The 13649-nt window shown below is 43.0% G+C and overlaps 1 protein-coding gene across 3 annotated transcripts in view; it reads right to left on the reverse strand.

The window, feature by feature from the left end:
- Positions 1-1832: 1832 nt before the first annotated feature.
- LOC127462093 (uncharacterized) overlaps positions 1833-13649 on the reverse strand; it is a 256860-nt gene continuing 245043 nt past the window's right edge. For 2 of the 3 annotated variants that reach the window (XM_051770861.1, XM_051770773.1), the window contains exon 2: positions 1833-4637. In XM_051770861.1, the coding sequence (XP_051626821.1) occupies positions 2341-4509 (2169 nt within the window). In that variant the 5' untranslated portion in view covers positions 4510-4637 and the 3' untranslated portion in view covers positions 1833-2340. Of the gene's footprint in view, positions 4638-5558; positions 5661-13649 lie in introns of those variants that run through there. The other variant, XM_051770485.1, reaches the window with a different exon arrangement.

A 13649-nucleotide genomic window follows, 5' to 3' on the forward strand; every position in this document is an offset into this window, starting at 1 on the left:
CTAGCTGAGGACACCGAGTTCCAAGCTGCCTTAGCAGGTTTTGATGGTAACATTTCAGTTAATCTCCCTAAGCACAAACTTTGGGCAGAAATCGGTAATTTGCCTTTAAGAACCACGACTAGATGCAGAAGTGAGCCAGTAAAAGGCCTCACAGTTTTTACAGATGCATCTGGGCGATCACAGAAAGCTGCAGTGACTTGGATAAATCCTGATACCGGACAATGGGAACAAAAAGTACAGACCATGAACCAATGCTCTGTGCAGGTTCTGGAACTGGCTGCCATTTGTATTGCCTTGGAAAAGTTTTCTGAACAACCTGTTAATATTGTCACTGATTCTTGTTATGCTGCAGGGCTAGTTTCACGTCTAGAATGTTCATTTCTTCGGGATGTTTCTAACCCTCATTTGTTGTTTGAAATGCGTTGTATTTGGTTCCTTGTCAATCACAGAAGGTTTGATTTTTATATAATGCACATCAGGTCTCACACTGACATGCCAGGACCAATAGCTGAAGGGAACCGAGAAGCTGACAAAGCAGCAATGTTCAACACAGTACCTAGGACCCTTGAGCAAGCAAAATTGTCCCATTCATTTTTCCACCAGAATGCACGCTCTCTAAAGAGACAATTCAAAATTACTATCAATCAGGCCCGAGATATCATAATGACTTGTCCAGACTGTCAAAAAATTACCCCCATGCCATCTCAGGAAGGTGTTAACCCCAGAGGGTTAATATCCAATCAGATATGGCAAACAGATGTTACACACATCCCAGAATTTGGCCCCTTGAAATATGTACATGTAACTGTAGACACACATTCACAGTACATCACTGCTACAGCACACACAGGTGAGAAAGCCAAGGATGTAATAAGACACTGGCTAAGCTGTTTTGCTACCCTTGGCACTCCACAACAGATTAAGACCGATAACGGACCAGCATACGTCTCTGAAAAGGTAAGGAATTTCCTATCAGAATGGGGAATTTCACATAGTACAGGAATTCCACACTCACCTACGGGACAAACAATTGTAGAAAGGGCACACCGCACACTGAAAGAGATGCTAATAAAACAAAGAGGGGGGGAGAAGCTATACAGTCCGCAAGAACGTTTGTGGAAAGCCACATATGTTATCAATTTTTTAAATTGTGACAGTGCTGAAAGAAGCAGATATGAGAAGCAGCACAAATCTCAGGCGTTTGCCTCTCCCAGGCCATTAGTCATGGTAAAAGATTTGATCTCGGGACAATGGACAGGACCTTTAGATCTTCTGACTTGGGGGAGAGGTTACGCTTGTGTGGCAACAGGAAAAGAACTGAAGTGGATTCCCTTCAGGTGTGTAAAGCCCTATTTGGATACACAATCACAGCTGCAGGAACCAGATAACTCAGGAGTTTAAAAACAGTTATGTTATGTTTCAGTTTATATTAATGACCAATGTGGTGACAAGCAAACTGCAAATATTGGTGTGTGTATGTGTATGCGTGAATGATGACGGCCGTGGTGTGTGAGCTGAGTGAATGAATAAGAGAGTTGTGTGACTGGAAAACATAAAAACACAGAATACCTCACAAGACCACATTACCTACACCACAAGGTCACCTTGAAAGAATTGAGTTTTGATATGCTTACCCTGTTTCTTGAATAAAGTTTGAAATCCCCAGCTATTAAAAAACCCTCAGATTAATAAAAGTTATAGTTTACACACAGTTGGGCTAAAGGCCCCAAGTGAATAAAATAATTATCCAAGTTGCACTACCCTATAGGAATATAAGGTTTTAAAAGGTTTATATTAGTGTTGCCCGTAAACAAAGACACAAACCAACAAAGTGCCAGTTTATGGGTGCTTTATTCGGGGCCCCGGGAACCTGCGGGCTAACGCCCCAAGACAGGGTTCCAACGACCCTCATTCTCAGTTCAGCTTTTATACACAAACAAGTTTACATGTATTCTCACGGCTAAAACAATTACAGTTTCTATAGCAAACCAGGTGCAGTAGTTTATAACAATTAACAATCATCTACTCTAATCATAAATCTGCTTAAGTTGTCTTACCCCCCTAGAAACTGTTTAACAGACCCTTACCACATCTAAGGTACAAATCGTTACGTACATGCTTGACTAAATCTTTTGATTATTGTTTCTACTTCTTCAGTACATTCTATTCCCACGAACAAGGCTGCTGCTTAACTCACTACTGTAAAGTGTTGCTTTCTAGGCCTACCCTCTTACTTAAGCCTTAGCCATTCTACTACTAAATTTAAACTGCTTTGCAACAGTCCCCCCTTTTGAGCATTCTTCAGGCTTTGCTTGCAAGGATGCTCAAATACAGCAATCTTCAGGTTGCAGTTTCTTGATGGATAGGAGGTGATCCATTTTGCGGTGAGATTACTTCTTTTCTTGTTATAGCTTTCATGATGCGTCTCGTATGTTGACCTTCTTTTACAATCATTCCTAAAAGACACTTGTAAACAGTTATGGCTATGACAACAATTATTACAATCAATATTCCGTACTGGATAACAGAAGATATCCATCCTGACACATGGAGACCTAGGGAGCTGAATAATTGTCCTATCCAATTGTGTTCCGCTTCTTTCTGCAGTTTATGAACATTCTCGTCAATTTGTTCTAATTGATTAATATCTTTCTCTACTTCTTGAGTGACATTTGGGATGTGTACACAACAATGCTCATCCTTTGCATGCAGGTAACCGCAAACTCCATGTTCTTTGAGTAATATCAGGTCTAATGCCATGCGGTTTTGTATGGTCATTCTAGAGGTGGCTTGTAATTGTAAATTTAGATCTTTAAATCCTTTCTTAGTGACTGCTGCTAACCTTTCGGTCTGGCTCATCAATTTGAACAACATTTCTCTATTTCGATATGTTGAAATTGGGGCAAACAAAGATTCTAGTGCCCATCCGAATTTAACTCCTGCTGATGGCTCATGCCAATCTGTTAGTTCCAGGTCATTAATGTCATTACTAACTTCTCTTTTCTCCCGTGGTCGCATCTCTGCTGGTGTTAACTTCTCTTTTCTCCAGAGTGGACAAAGAGTAGGTATCCCTAGTGTGACAGGTACAACCGGACCGTCTAGTGGCATGTGGGTGGTCCATTGACCATGTCCCATGACCCATACTAGGTTTCCGGGACTTCTAACTGTAGTAGTGTGACAATCAATGTTTTTCACATGTCCTTTAATAGTATGGTTATATCCTCGACACTCACATCCTAACTGCAGGAGGGCCCTGACTGGTATTAATCCTATTTCATCGTCTGGAGTGTCACATGTATATATTCGGGTACAATTCCAATCCTCTTTTGTATGTGTTTCTGTCCTCCAACTATGATTCCCTCTATTTCCTGTAGAATAAGTTTGATTCTTTTTCCCCTTCCAGTGAATGCACCACTGTACCTTTCCAATATAACTATATGTCTCTAGCAGGCTGGGTCCCCAAATTGTTTGCCATTCTTCCATGGTTGTAGAACTGGTAATATTTTGACAGACCTCTTCTTGTTTTTCTCGTTTTACTGAAGCCGGAACTTTAGAGCATGGGTGTGTTGAATTTGTAACTAAACAGTATCCTTTTAATTCATTAATTGTTTCACTTGTTACCCATGTCCCAATTACTACCCATCGGAAATATCCCGGCATCTGTTCACATTGCTTCTTCATCATTTTGTCACTTAATAAACATACATCTATCGTTTCGCTCCATGTGATGGTTACAAATTTGCAATTCCTTGTAATATTCTTAAACATTTTGGGTATTTCCGGCACTGGAATTATTCCCCATGGAATTGGGTCTCCTGCTGCATGAGGCATAGGGAGACATGCAGTAATTTTAGTAACGTTTTGTACTTTCCCAAAATCTCGAATTAGGCCCACAATTAAATTTTCCTGTTCTATTTCTCTATTCGGAATCTGCAGATCTCTCACATGTCGAGTTTTCCTAGGGGGTATAACTTGTACCTTAGTCATTATTTCCCGAGTTGTGTTTATCATGTGTATTTCTACATACTCATAATCAAAACTCCTTTGAATCCAAACTACACACATGTATGTCCCTTCTACGGTTTTAGACACCTCAGGTACCTGCAGGACGGTATAACCCTTTTGCTGTGTCGCATCCCAAACTGTTGTCACTCCTTCTGTTATGATTCGATCTTGATCCCTCCGTCTCCACTTGACGTGGACATCTCTTAATTCAGCTCCCTGGTCATCTGAAAACAGACAAGTTAAGTTTACATCAGTGTGTTCTGGTGCAAACAAATAAGGATCTGGGGTCTCAATTCTCACGGTGGTCTCTGCTAAACTTATCAACCCCAGGAATACCACAATCTTCAATTGTTGGCTCGAAATACCATCTTTGTAGGTGAGAGAGGTTCTACCGACCATGAGACTGGAACCTTCTTGACTCGGGTGTAATGGATCCAATTGTCGATTCCCTCGACTTTCACCGCCGTATAAGTGGTCATTATCACCTGGCGAGGACCGTCCCATGTTTCCTTTAATGGTTCCACTGACCAGTTTTTCACATAGACTTGGTCTCCTGGAGAAATGTCATGAACCGGATTCTCCAGGGGCAGAGGCCGATTCCACTGCAGCGCTCCTCTGAGGGCTGTGAGGGTCTTATTCAAAGATAACACATAGTTAAATACTGCCTGATCACCCACTACATGATGATCCCCTTGGTAAGTAGCCACATGATAGGGCTTGCCATACAATATTTCGTATGGACTTACTCCTATTCTTTCCCTTGGTTTAATCCTAACTCTCAGCAGAGCGAGGGGTACTGCTTGGGGTCACTGGATTTTGGCTTCCTGACAGATCTTCTTCAATTGACCTTTTAATGTCTGATTCATTCTTTCTACTTGTCCACTAGACTGCGGTCTCCATGGTGTATGGAGATTCCATGTTATCCCTAATACAGCTGACACATCTTGGACTATCCCTGCTGTAAAGTGCGGTCCTCGATCAGAGGACAACCCTAGGGGAACTCCAAATCTTGGGATGATTTCCTTCAGAAGGGTTTTCACTACTTCTTTTGCCTGATTGGTCCTGCATGGAAAAGCTTCTGGCCACCCTGAGAAGGTACAAACATACACTAGCAGATATTTAAAAGTTTGGGCCTTAGGCAACTCAGAAAAATCTACTTGCCAATAGTCTCCTGGTAACTGTCCTACTTGTAGTTTTCCCATTTGTACTTGCTTCCTGACTACTGGATTATTCTTTATACACATAGGACACATTGCATTCACCCTTTTAGCTAGTGTTAACATCTGGTTTGAGAAAATTTCGTTTTTCAAGAATTTCACTAGTGCTTCTGCACCCCAGTGGCACTTGTTGTGTTCCATTTCAAGCACTGCTTTCATTATTCTGACTGGTAAAATTACCTGTCTCGTAGGAGTGATATACCACCCCCTGATATTTTTCTTCGCTTCCATCATCACAACTAATTTCTCATCTTCAGGTGAATAATGCGGTTTCTCTTCCATGAATGCTATTGCTGGATTATTCCGGGTTGGTAAAAGAACCATTTGAGTCCATACCTCTCTCGCAGCCCTCCTGGCTGCTTGGTCAGCGTATCGATTTCCCTGAAACTCTCGTCCTGGATCAGCCTGGTGTCCTCTGACATGCATTATTGCCACTGCTGAGGGCTTATGTATTGCCTCTAGCAATTGTAAAATTTCTTCCCGATGTTTAATCGTTGTCCCCTGAGAAGTAAGAAGTCCTCTCTCCTTCCAGAGTGCTCCGTGAACATGAACTACCCCAAAAGCATATTTGGAGTCAGTCCATATGTTAACTCTCCTTCCTTGGCTTAATATTAAAGCTCTCACCAATGCCCATATTTCGGCTTTTTGTGCAGACGTACCTGGGGGTAGTGCATTTGCTTCTATCACTTGTTGTAAAGTGACTACTGCATACCCAGCGTACCTGGTGCCGTTTTCCACAAAACTAGATCCGTCGGTGTACAGCTCCCAGTCAGGATCTGTCAGTGGTTCGTCCTTCAAGTCTCTTCTGCTCGCGTAGACTTGTTCAATGGTCTCTACACAGTCATGCTCCAGGGTGCCTTCTTCCTGTGTAGACCTAAGGAATTCTACTGGGTTGAGATGGTTAGTAATTTTCAGTTCAACATCATCTTGTTCTCTCAACAAAGCCTGGTATTGCAACATGCGGCTGGAGGAGAGCCAATGCCCCCCTTTTTGCTCTAGAACTGCTATGACCATGTGGGGCACGTACACTATCATGTGTTTTCCCAGAGTCAATTTGCGCGCTTCCTGTATTAAAATGACCGTCGCTGCCACAGCTCTGAGACACCCCGGCCATCCCCCACTTACTGCGTCTAGCCGTTTGGAGAAGTACCCAACCGGTCTCTTCCAGGATCCTAATCGCTGAGTGAGTACTCCTAAGGCCATTCGCTGTCTCTCACAAACATAGAGCTGAAATTCCTTGGTTGGGTCCGGTAGTCCCAGGGCAGGTGCTTCCTGGAGGGCTTTCTTCAGTTCCTGGAATGCTTTTTCTTGCTCTGTCCCCCAGGTTAGCTTGGACTCCTTTGCTGCTTCATACAGTGGTCGAGCAGTCAGTCCGAAGTTAGGAATCCACAGCCTGCACCATCCGACCATTCCTAGAAAAGATCTCAGTTCTTGATTATTTCTAGGCACAGGTATAGCACATATTGCTTGAATTCTATTTGTTCCCATGCGCCGGACTCCTTGGGAAATTTCACATCCCAGATAGATAACTTTCCGTTTTACTAATTGTGCTTTTTCTTTTGAGACTCGGTAGCCTGCTTGGCCCAGCATGTTTAACAGTTCAATAGTTAACTGACGACAAAGTCCCTGTTCTGTAGCCCCCAAAAAGACGTCATCAACATACTGAAGCACTATATAAGAAAAAGGAGATTCTTTTACCTGCGTCATCTTCCACTCCTCAAGTTCCTTTGCCAACTGGTTACCAAATATTGTAGGAGAACACTTGAATCCTTGTGGTAATCTGGTCCAAGCGAGCTGTCTCTTTCGTCCTGTCTCCGGACTTTCCCATTCAAAGGCAAAGATTTTCCAACTTTCTCGTGCCAGTGGTATGCAGAAGAAAGCATCTTTCAAATCAACCACAGTAAACCACTGAAACTTCTCAGAAACAGATGTTAGCAAGGTATAAGGATTTGCTACAACCGGGTGAATATCTTCTGTAATAAGATTTACTGCTCTCAAATCTCGTACTAATCTATATTTACCGTTTGGCTTTTTAATTGGAAAAATAGGGGTATTAAATTCTGATTCACATTCTTGTAATATTCCTAGAGTTAGGAACTGTGAAATCATAGGGGCTATTCGCTTTCTTGCTTCTAAACTAATTGGGTATTGCCTAACTCTGACAGGTTGTGCTCCTTCCTTCAACTCTATTTTAACTGGGGTGGCTGCTTTAGATTTCCCAGGAACCCCGGTCTCCCACACCCAGGGTACAACAGCCTGTTCAATCTCTTGGGGTATTTCTTCCTTTTCCACTTCTTTCACAACAAAAATTTTTGCTAAATTTTCTTCTGGAATTTCTATCTTGACTCTCCCTTTTTCAAATATAATTTTAGCTTGCAAGACTGAAAGCAAATCCCTTCCTAATAAACATTCAGGACTGTTGGGCATGTACAGAAATTGATGATCTAATTCTCTTCCCTTAAATTTGATATCTAGAGGTCGCAGAAATGTTCTTTCCTCTATCTGTCCTGAAACTCCCACTACTTGTACGGTTGAATCACTTAATGGCCCCATCAATTTATTCATTGCCGAAAAACTAGCTCCAGTATCTATTCTAAATTCCGTCGGCTCCCCCTCTACTTCCAAAACAACCTTTAAGTCTGAATCTAGCCGGCTCTGTCTTCCACAACTCCCTAACACAAATGCTTGGGCGACACCCTGTGGCGTGCCCATACCAACAGGGTTTTGTGGATTCACAAAGCTTTGAGGATTCCAAGGATTCATTCCATTTCCAGCATTTAATGGGCATTCGTTTTTCCAATGTCCTTGTCCTTTACAAAGAGCACACTGATTTGGTCCTATTCTACCACGTCCTCCCCCATATTGATTTCCAAATCCCGACTGATTGTTAAATCCTCTACCCATTCCTCCCCTTCCCCTTCTGCCACGTCCTCTTCCCCTACTACCAACCCCATTGTTCTCTCCTGAAGCTTGTAAAAGCGCCAACAAGCTCGCTTGTTGTTTCTTAGTACTTTCCTTTTCCCGATTGTTATATGCTTTCCAAGCCACTTCTAACAATTTCTCTAAATCTCTTGTTTCTCTCCCTTCCAGTTTTTGAAATTTCTTTCTAATATATTCTTGTGATTGTCCCATAAAGATCAATGCTAATTGTAATTTTCCAGACTCGTCTTCAACTTCTAAATCTGTATACTTCCGAGCTGTTTCCTTTAGCCTTTCTAAAAAGGCAGAAGGGGACTCAGTCTTATCTTGCATTACTGAATATAACTTAGACCAATTCAACGTTTTTGGAATGCCACATCGTACTCCCTCTACCAATAATTCCTGGTAAATTTTTAACTTTTTATAATCTGCGGGGTTATTAGCGTCCCAATCGGGGTCCTCCCGCGGTACAAAATCGTTTACCGTCCCCCGCGCTGCCCGGGGCAGGGTACGAATCCTTTCCTTTGCTCTCTCCACCATCACCTTTAATACCATTTCTTTTTCTGTTGAATCTAAAATTGTATCTATTAATACCTGTAAATCATTCCAGTCCGGGTCTTGTGTTTTTATAACCATTTTTATAACACGAGCCACCCGCTCAGGATTTTCTCTATATGTCCCAGCTGACTGTTTCCAAATTAGTAAATCATTAGGCGAAAAAGGAACTTTTATCATGATTTTTCCCCTGCCTGCTCCAACCGCTTCTCGCAAGGGAGCCATCAATCTAGGGGGTGAGAGCGAAACGTCTGTCTCCCTCCCCCCTCCCCGTCTTCTTTCCCTCTCCCTTCGCCCTCTCCGAGTCCGTTCTGCTAGAGGAGTTCTGTCACATTCCCACCCCCCTGTTTCTTCCTCATCCGAGGATGATTCTAACGGGGGCATGGTGTGTGATTGTGCCCTTGCACGTGAAGGGAGACTATTTCTCGGGGGCGCACTTGGAGTTACTCCGGGGGAGACTAACAAAGACACATCCTCCTCTGGTTCTGAAAACCGTATTTTCTGCTCATGTTTATCATCCAATCCTTTCAATATCTTTATACTCCGCTCTTGACATTTCTTACATTTATCATCCTCCAGTTCCAGTTCTTTCAACACTAAGATACCACATTCCTTTTGCCATTCAGTGTTTTGTTCTAAATAATAAAACAAATCCAGATACGGTATTTCATCCCACTTCTCATTCTCTCGTAAATATCGCATCAAAGGGGTTATAATTTCCAAAGTCAGTGAACCATTTCTGGGCCACTGCATTCCTCCTGTTTCATATTGAGGCCATACATTATTACAATAATCAATCAACTGTTTCTTGCTTAACTCTTGTCCAAAATTTCCTTCCTTCCAATGTTTTAACAAGCAACCAAGCGGAGAATCGCTAGGGATATCTTTTTCTGTGCAGGATAGTGCTCTAAAGGTTTTAAATGACATCATGCTTGCAACTGGCTCACACACACACCACAATCTAAATTCATCAAATTCACAATAACACAACAACACAAAACAATACTTTTAACGACCAGCACGATAACACAACAATATAAACCAGTAACATAACCAAAACCAGAACAAAACCAAAACCAAAACCAACTCGCCGATTCTCCCTCTGAGAGGCGAGTGCTGGTACCGCGCAGCTTTCGCTGCGTCTTACGACCAGCGCCTAGGCTTCCCAACCAAGGTACCTTTAGCCCAACCCAGCGGGACACTCATTATCCCGTCTTATAGGTAGGCTCCCAACCAACAAACCTAAAAGAATAAAGCACCTTCGGGCTTACCTAGAGGGTCGTCCGGCGGGCGCGGGTCGGGCACGGGTGGATGTCTCCCCAGAAATCACCTGGTTGCCGGCATGGAGTGGATCAGCTCGTGAGCCGCCCAGCTACCCCCGGAGTTCCATCTGGTGTCGCCAAAACTGTTGCCCGTAAACAAAGACACAAACCAACAAAGTGCTGGTTTATGGGTGCTTTATTCGGGGCCCCGGGAACCTGCGGGCTAACGCCCCAAGACAGGGTTCCAACGACCCTCGTTCTCAGTTCAGCTTTTATACACAAACAAGTTTACATGTATTCTCACGGCTAAAACAATTACAGTTTCTATAGCAAACCAGGTGCAGTAGTTTATAACAATTAACAATCATCTACTCTAATCATAAATCTGCTTAAGTTGTCTTACCCCCCCCTAGAAACTGTTTAACAGACCCTTACCACATCTAAGGTACAAATCGTTACGTACATGCTTGACTAAATCTTTTGATTATTGTTTCTACTTCTTCAGTACATTCTATTCCCACGAACAAGGCTGCTGCTTAACTCACTACTGTAAAGTGTTGCTTTCTAGGCCTACCCTCTTACTTAAGCCTTAGCCATTCTACTACTAAATTTAAACTGCTTTGCAACATTAGAGTTAAGAAGCTAAGCGAAGCAATGCGCTGGGTTGCTGCGAAGCTTGGTAGTTTACAATGTTCTGGTTGTTTGCACTGTTTTTTGCACTGCTTTTTGTGACTTCTTTAAGATATTAGAGAGAGGGGATATGTGGGAGGCGTGTCTGGATGCACAGGGGATGTGCCAGGGCGATGGGCCCGAGGGGACATGCGCAGTCACATATAACTCTATTGGCTGAAGAAGTCACATGGTACGCAGGGATTTAAGAGTGGGAATTTTGAATAAACTTCTCTTTGTCTCACCACCGCATGAGGAGCATCATTCATTCCTTGTTATACAAGGGTCGCCTGCTGCTGTTGGACATGAGCTTCCTCCGGGCATCAGGAAATGTCCAAGGAGGAAAAGGCAGTGAAAACTTTGGGACAGGTTTCCTAGATCAAACCCATGAATTCCTCTGAGCATCTACCCTCATCCCAAGTATCTGCAGTCACACATATATAGATTCTGGACTGTAGAAGACAGGCTTAGCATGACTTTAAGATGATTTCTTCTCAATTTTTTGATTTATTTTTCTACTGCCAGGTCTGAGAGGGGCATCGTGGAACCAAAGGAACCCTGAGGCATTTCAGAATCCCACATGTGTTGGGTCTGTCTGAGTTGGAGTTCATTTTCTCACTGCAGGCGTCACAGTGCTGTGCTTTGCATTGGGAGCTACAAAGGGGTTAATCACACCAGTGCTTTGGCAACTGCTGAGCAGGGCTGGTGCAGCATCTGCATTGTCAGCTTCGTCCCCTGAATCGGGGGCAAGATCATGGGAGGCGATACAGACAGGTCGGTTGAGCCAAATGGACCAAAGGGACATTGCAGAATATATGGCGTCAGCTCAGCTACAAGAGCTCAGGAAAGGAACAGGAAAGGGGGAAAATCCATTTTTTTACAGTACATGCCTTCTGAGCGGCTTCTCTGTGTGGTGAAGCCCTGCTTCCCATGAAGTGGCCAGGTATCGCTGCTGACAGGAAGTAGAGAGAAAATCTTTTTATTTCTCATCTATCACACACCTAGGATGAATAACTATTATTCTCAACTATAACCCCAATCTGACTTTAATTACGTTCTATCTATATACTGTAACAACTTCCGCCATCTTCTTCATCCTTAACACAACTAATACCCTAAAACTATCCACTGTTATATCCACATGAACCAAAATTCCATCACTAACCACAATCCTTATGCTCACTCTCCTCTCCCTTGCAGGTCTTCCTCCCCTAACGGGATTCCTACCCAAATGGTTAATTATTCAAGAGCTCACAAAACAAGAACTAACAGTAGTAGCCACAGCTATTACCCTACTCTCTTTACTTGGACTTTTCTTCTACCTACGACTGGCCTACTGTGCAACCATCACACTACCCCCAAACTTCACTAACTACATAAAACAATGACAAACTAACAAACCAACTAACACCCTAACCACAACCTTTACCTCCTTATCAATTATACTCCTACCACTATCTCCCATAGTACTCGCAATCCCTTAGAAACTTAGGTTATTTAAACCGAAGGCCTTCAAAGCCTTAAACAAGGGCTAATCCCTCTTAGTTTCTGTTAAGGTACACAGGATACTAACCTGCATCTCCTGAATGCAACTCAGATGCTTTAATTAAGCTAGAACCTCCCCCTAGACAGATGGGTTTTGATCCCATAAAATTTTAGTTAACAGCTAAATGCCCCAACCAACAGGCTTCTGTCTACTAGATCTCGGCACATGTTTAATGCACATCAATGAGCTTGCAACTCAACATGAACTTCACTACAGAATCGATAAGAAGAGGAATCAAACCTCTGTAAAAAGGTCTACAGCCTAACACTTCTACACTCAGCCATCTTACCTATGACTTTCATCAACCGTTGACTATTTTCCACTAACCACAAAGATATTGGCACACTTTACCTTATTTTTGGCGCATGAGCTGGTATAATCGGCACAGCCCTTAGTCTCCTCATTTGAGCAGAACTAGGACAACCAGGCACCCTTTTAGGCAATGACCAAATTTACAATGTAATCGTCACCGCACATGCCTTCGTTATAATTTTCTTTATAGTAATGCCTATTATAATCAGAGGGTTTGGTAACTGATTAGTACCATTAATAGTTGGTGCCCCCGACATAGCATTTCCACGAATAAATAACATGAGCTTCTGATTACTTCCCCCATCCTTCCTACTTCTCCAAGCATCTTCTGCAGTAGAAGCCGGAGTCGGAACAGGATGAACAGTATACCCACCCCTAGCTGGAAATCTAGCCCACGCCGGTGCATCAGTAGACCTTGCCATCTTCTCCCTTCACCTGGCAGGTGTCTCATCCATCCTTGGGGCAATCAACTTTATCACCACAGTAATCAATATAAAACCACCTGCTCTCTCACAATACCAAACCCCTCTATTCGTTTGATCCGTCCTAATTACTGCAGTTCTACTTCTCCTCTCCCTACCAGTCCTCGCTGCTGGCATTACAATGCTTCTAACAGATCGAAACCTAAACACTACATTCTTTGACCCCGCAGGAGGCGGAGACCCAATTTTATATCAACACTTATTCTGATTTTTTGGCCATCCAGAAGTCTACATCCTTATCCTACCAGGATTCGGAATTATTTCCCATGTTGTAGCCTACTACGCCGGTAAAAAAGAACCCTTTGGCTACATAGGCATAGTCTGAGCCATATTATCCATTGGTTTCTTGGGCTTTATCGTATGAGCTCACCACATATTTACAGTTGGAATGGACGTAGATACCCGAGCTTACTTCACATCGGCCACCATAATTATTGCAATCCCCACTGGCATTAAAGTCTTCTGCTGACTAGCAACCCTACACGGTGGAACAATCAAATGAGACCCGCCCATACTATGAGCCCTAGGTTTTATTTTCCTCTTCACTATTGGTGGACTAACAGGCATCGTTCTTGCCAACTACTCCCTAGACATCGTCCTGCACGACACCTACTACATAGTTGCACATTTCCACTATGTATTATCTATGGGGGCAGTATTCGCCATTTTAGCTGGCTTCACA

The sequence above is a fragment of the Manacus candei genome, unplaced genomic scaffold (genome assembly GCF_025592945.1).
Source record: "Manacus candei isolate 608988 ecotype Guabito, Panama unplaced genomic scaffold, ASM2559294v1 h1tg000002l, whole genome shotgun sequence".
In the NCBI taxonomy this organism is placed as follows: Eukaryota; Metazoa; Chordata; class Aves; order Passeriformes; family Pipridae; genus Manacus; species Manacus candei.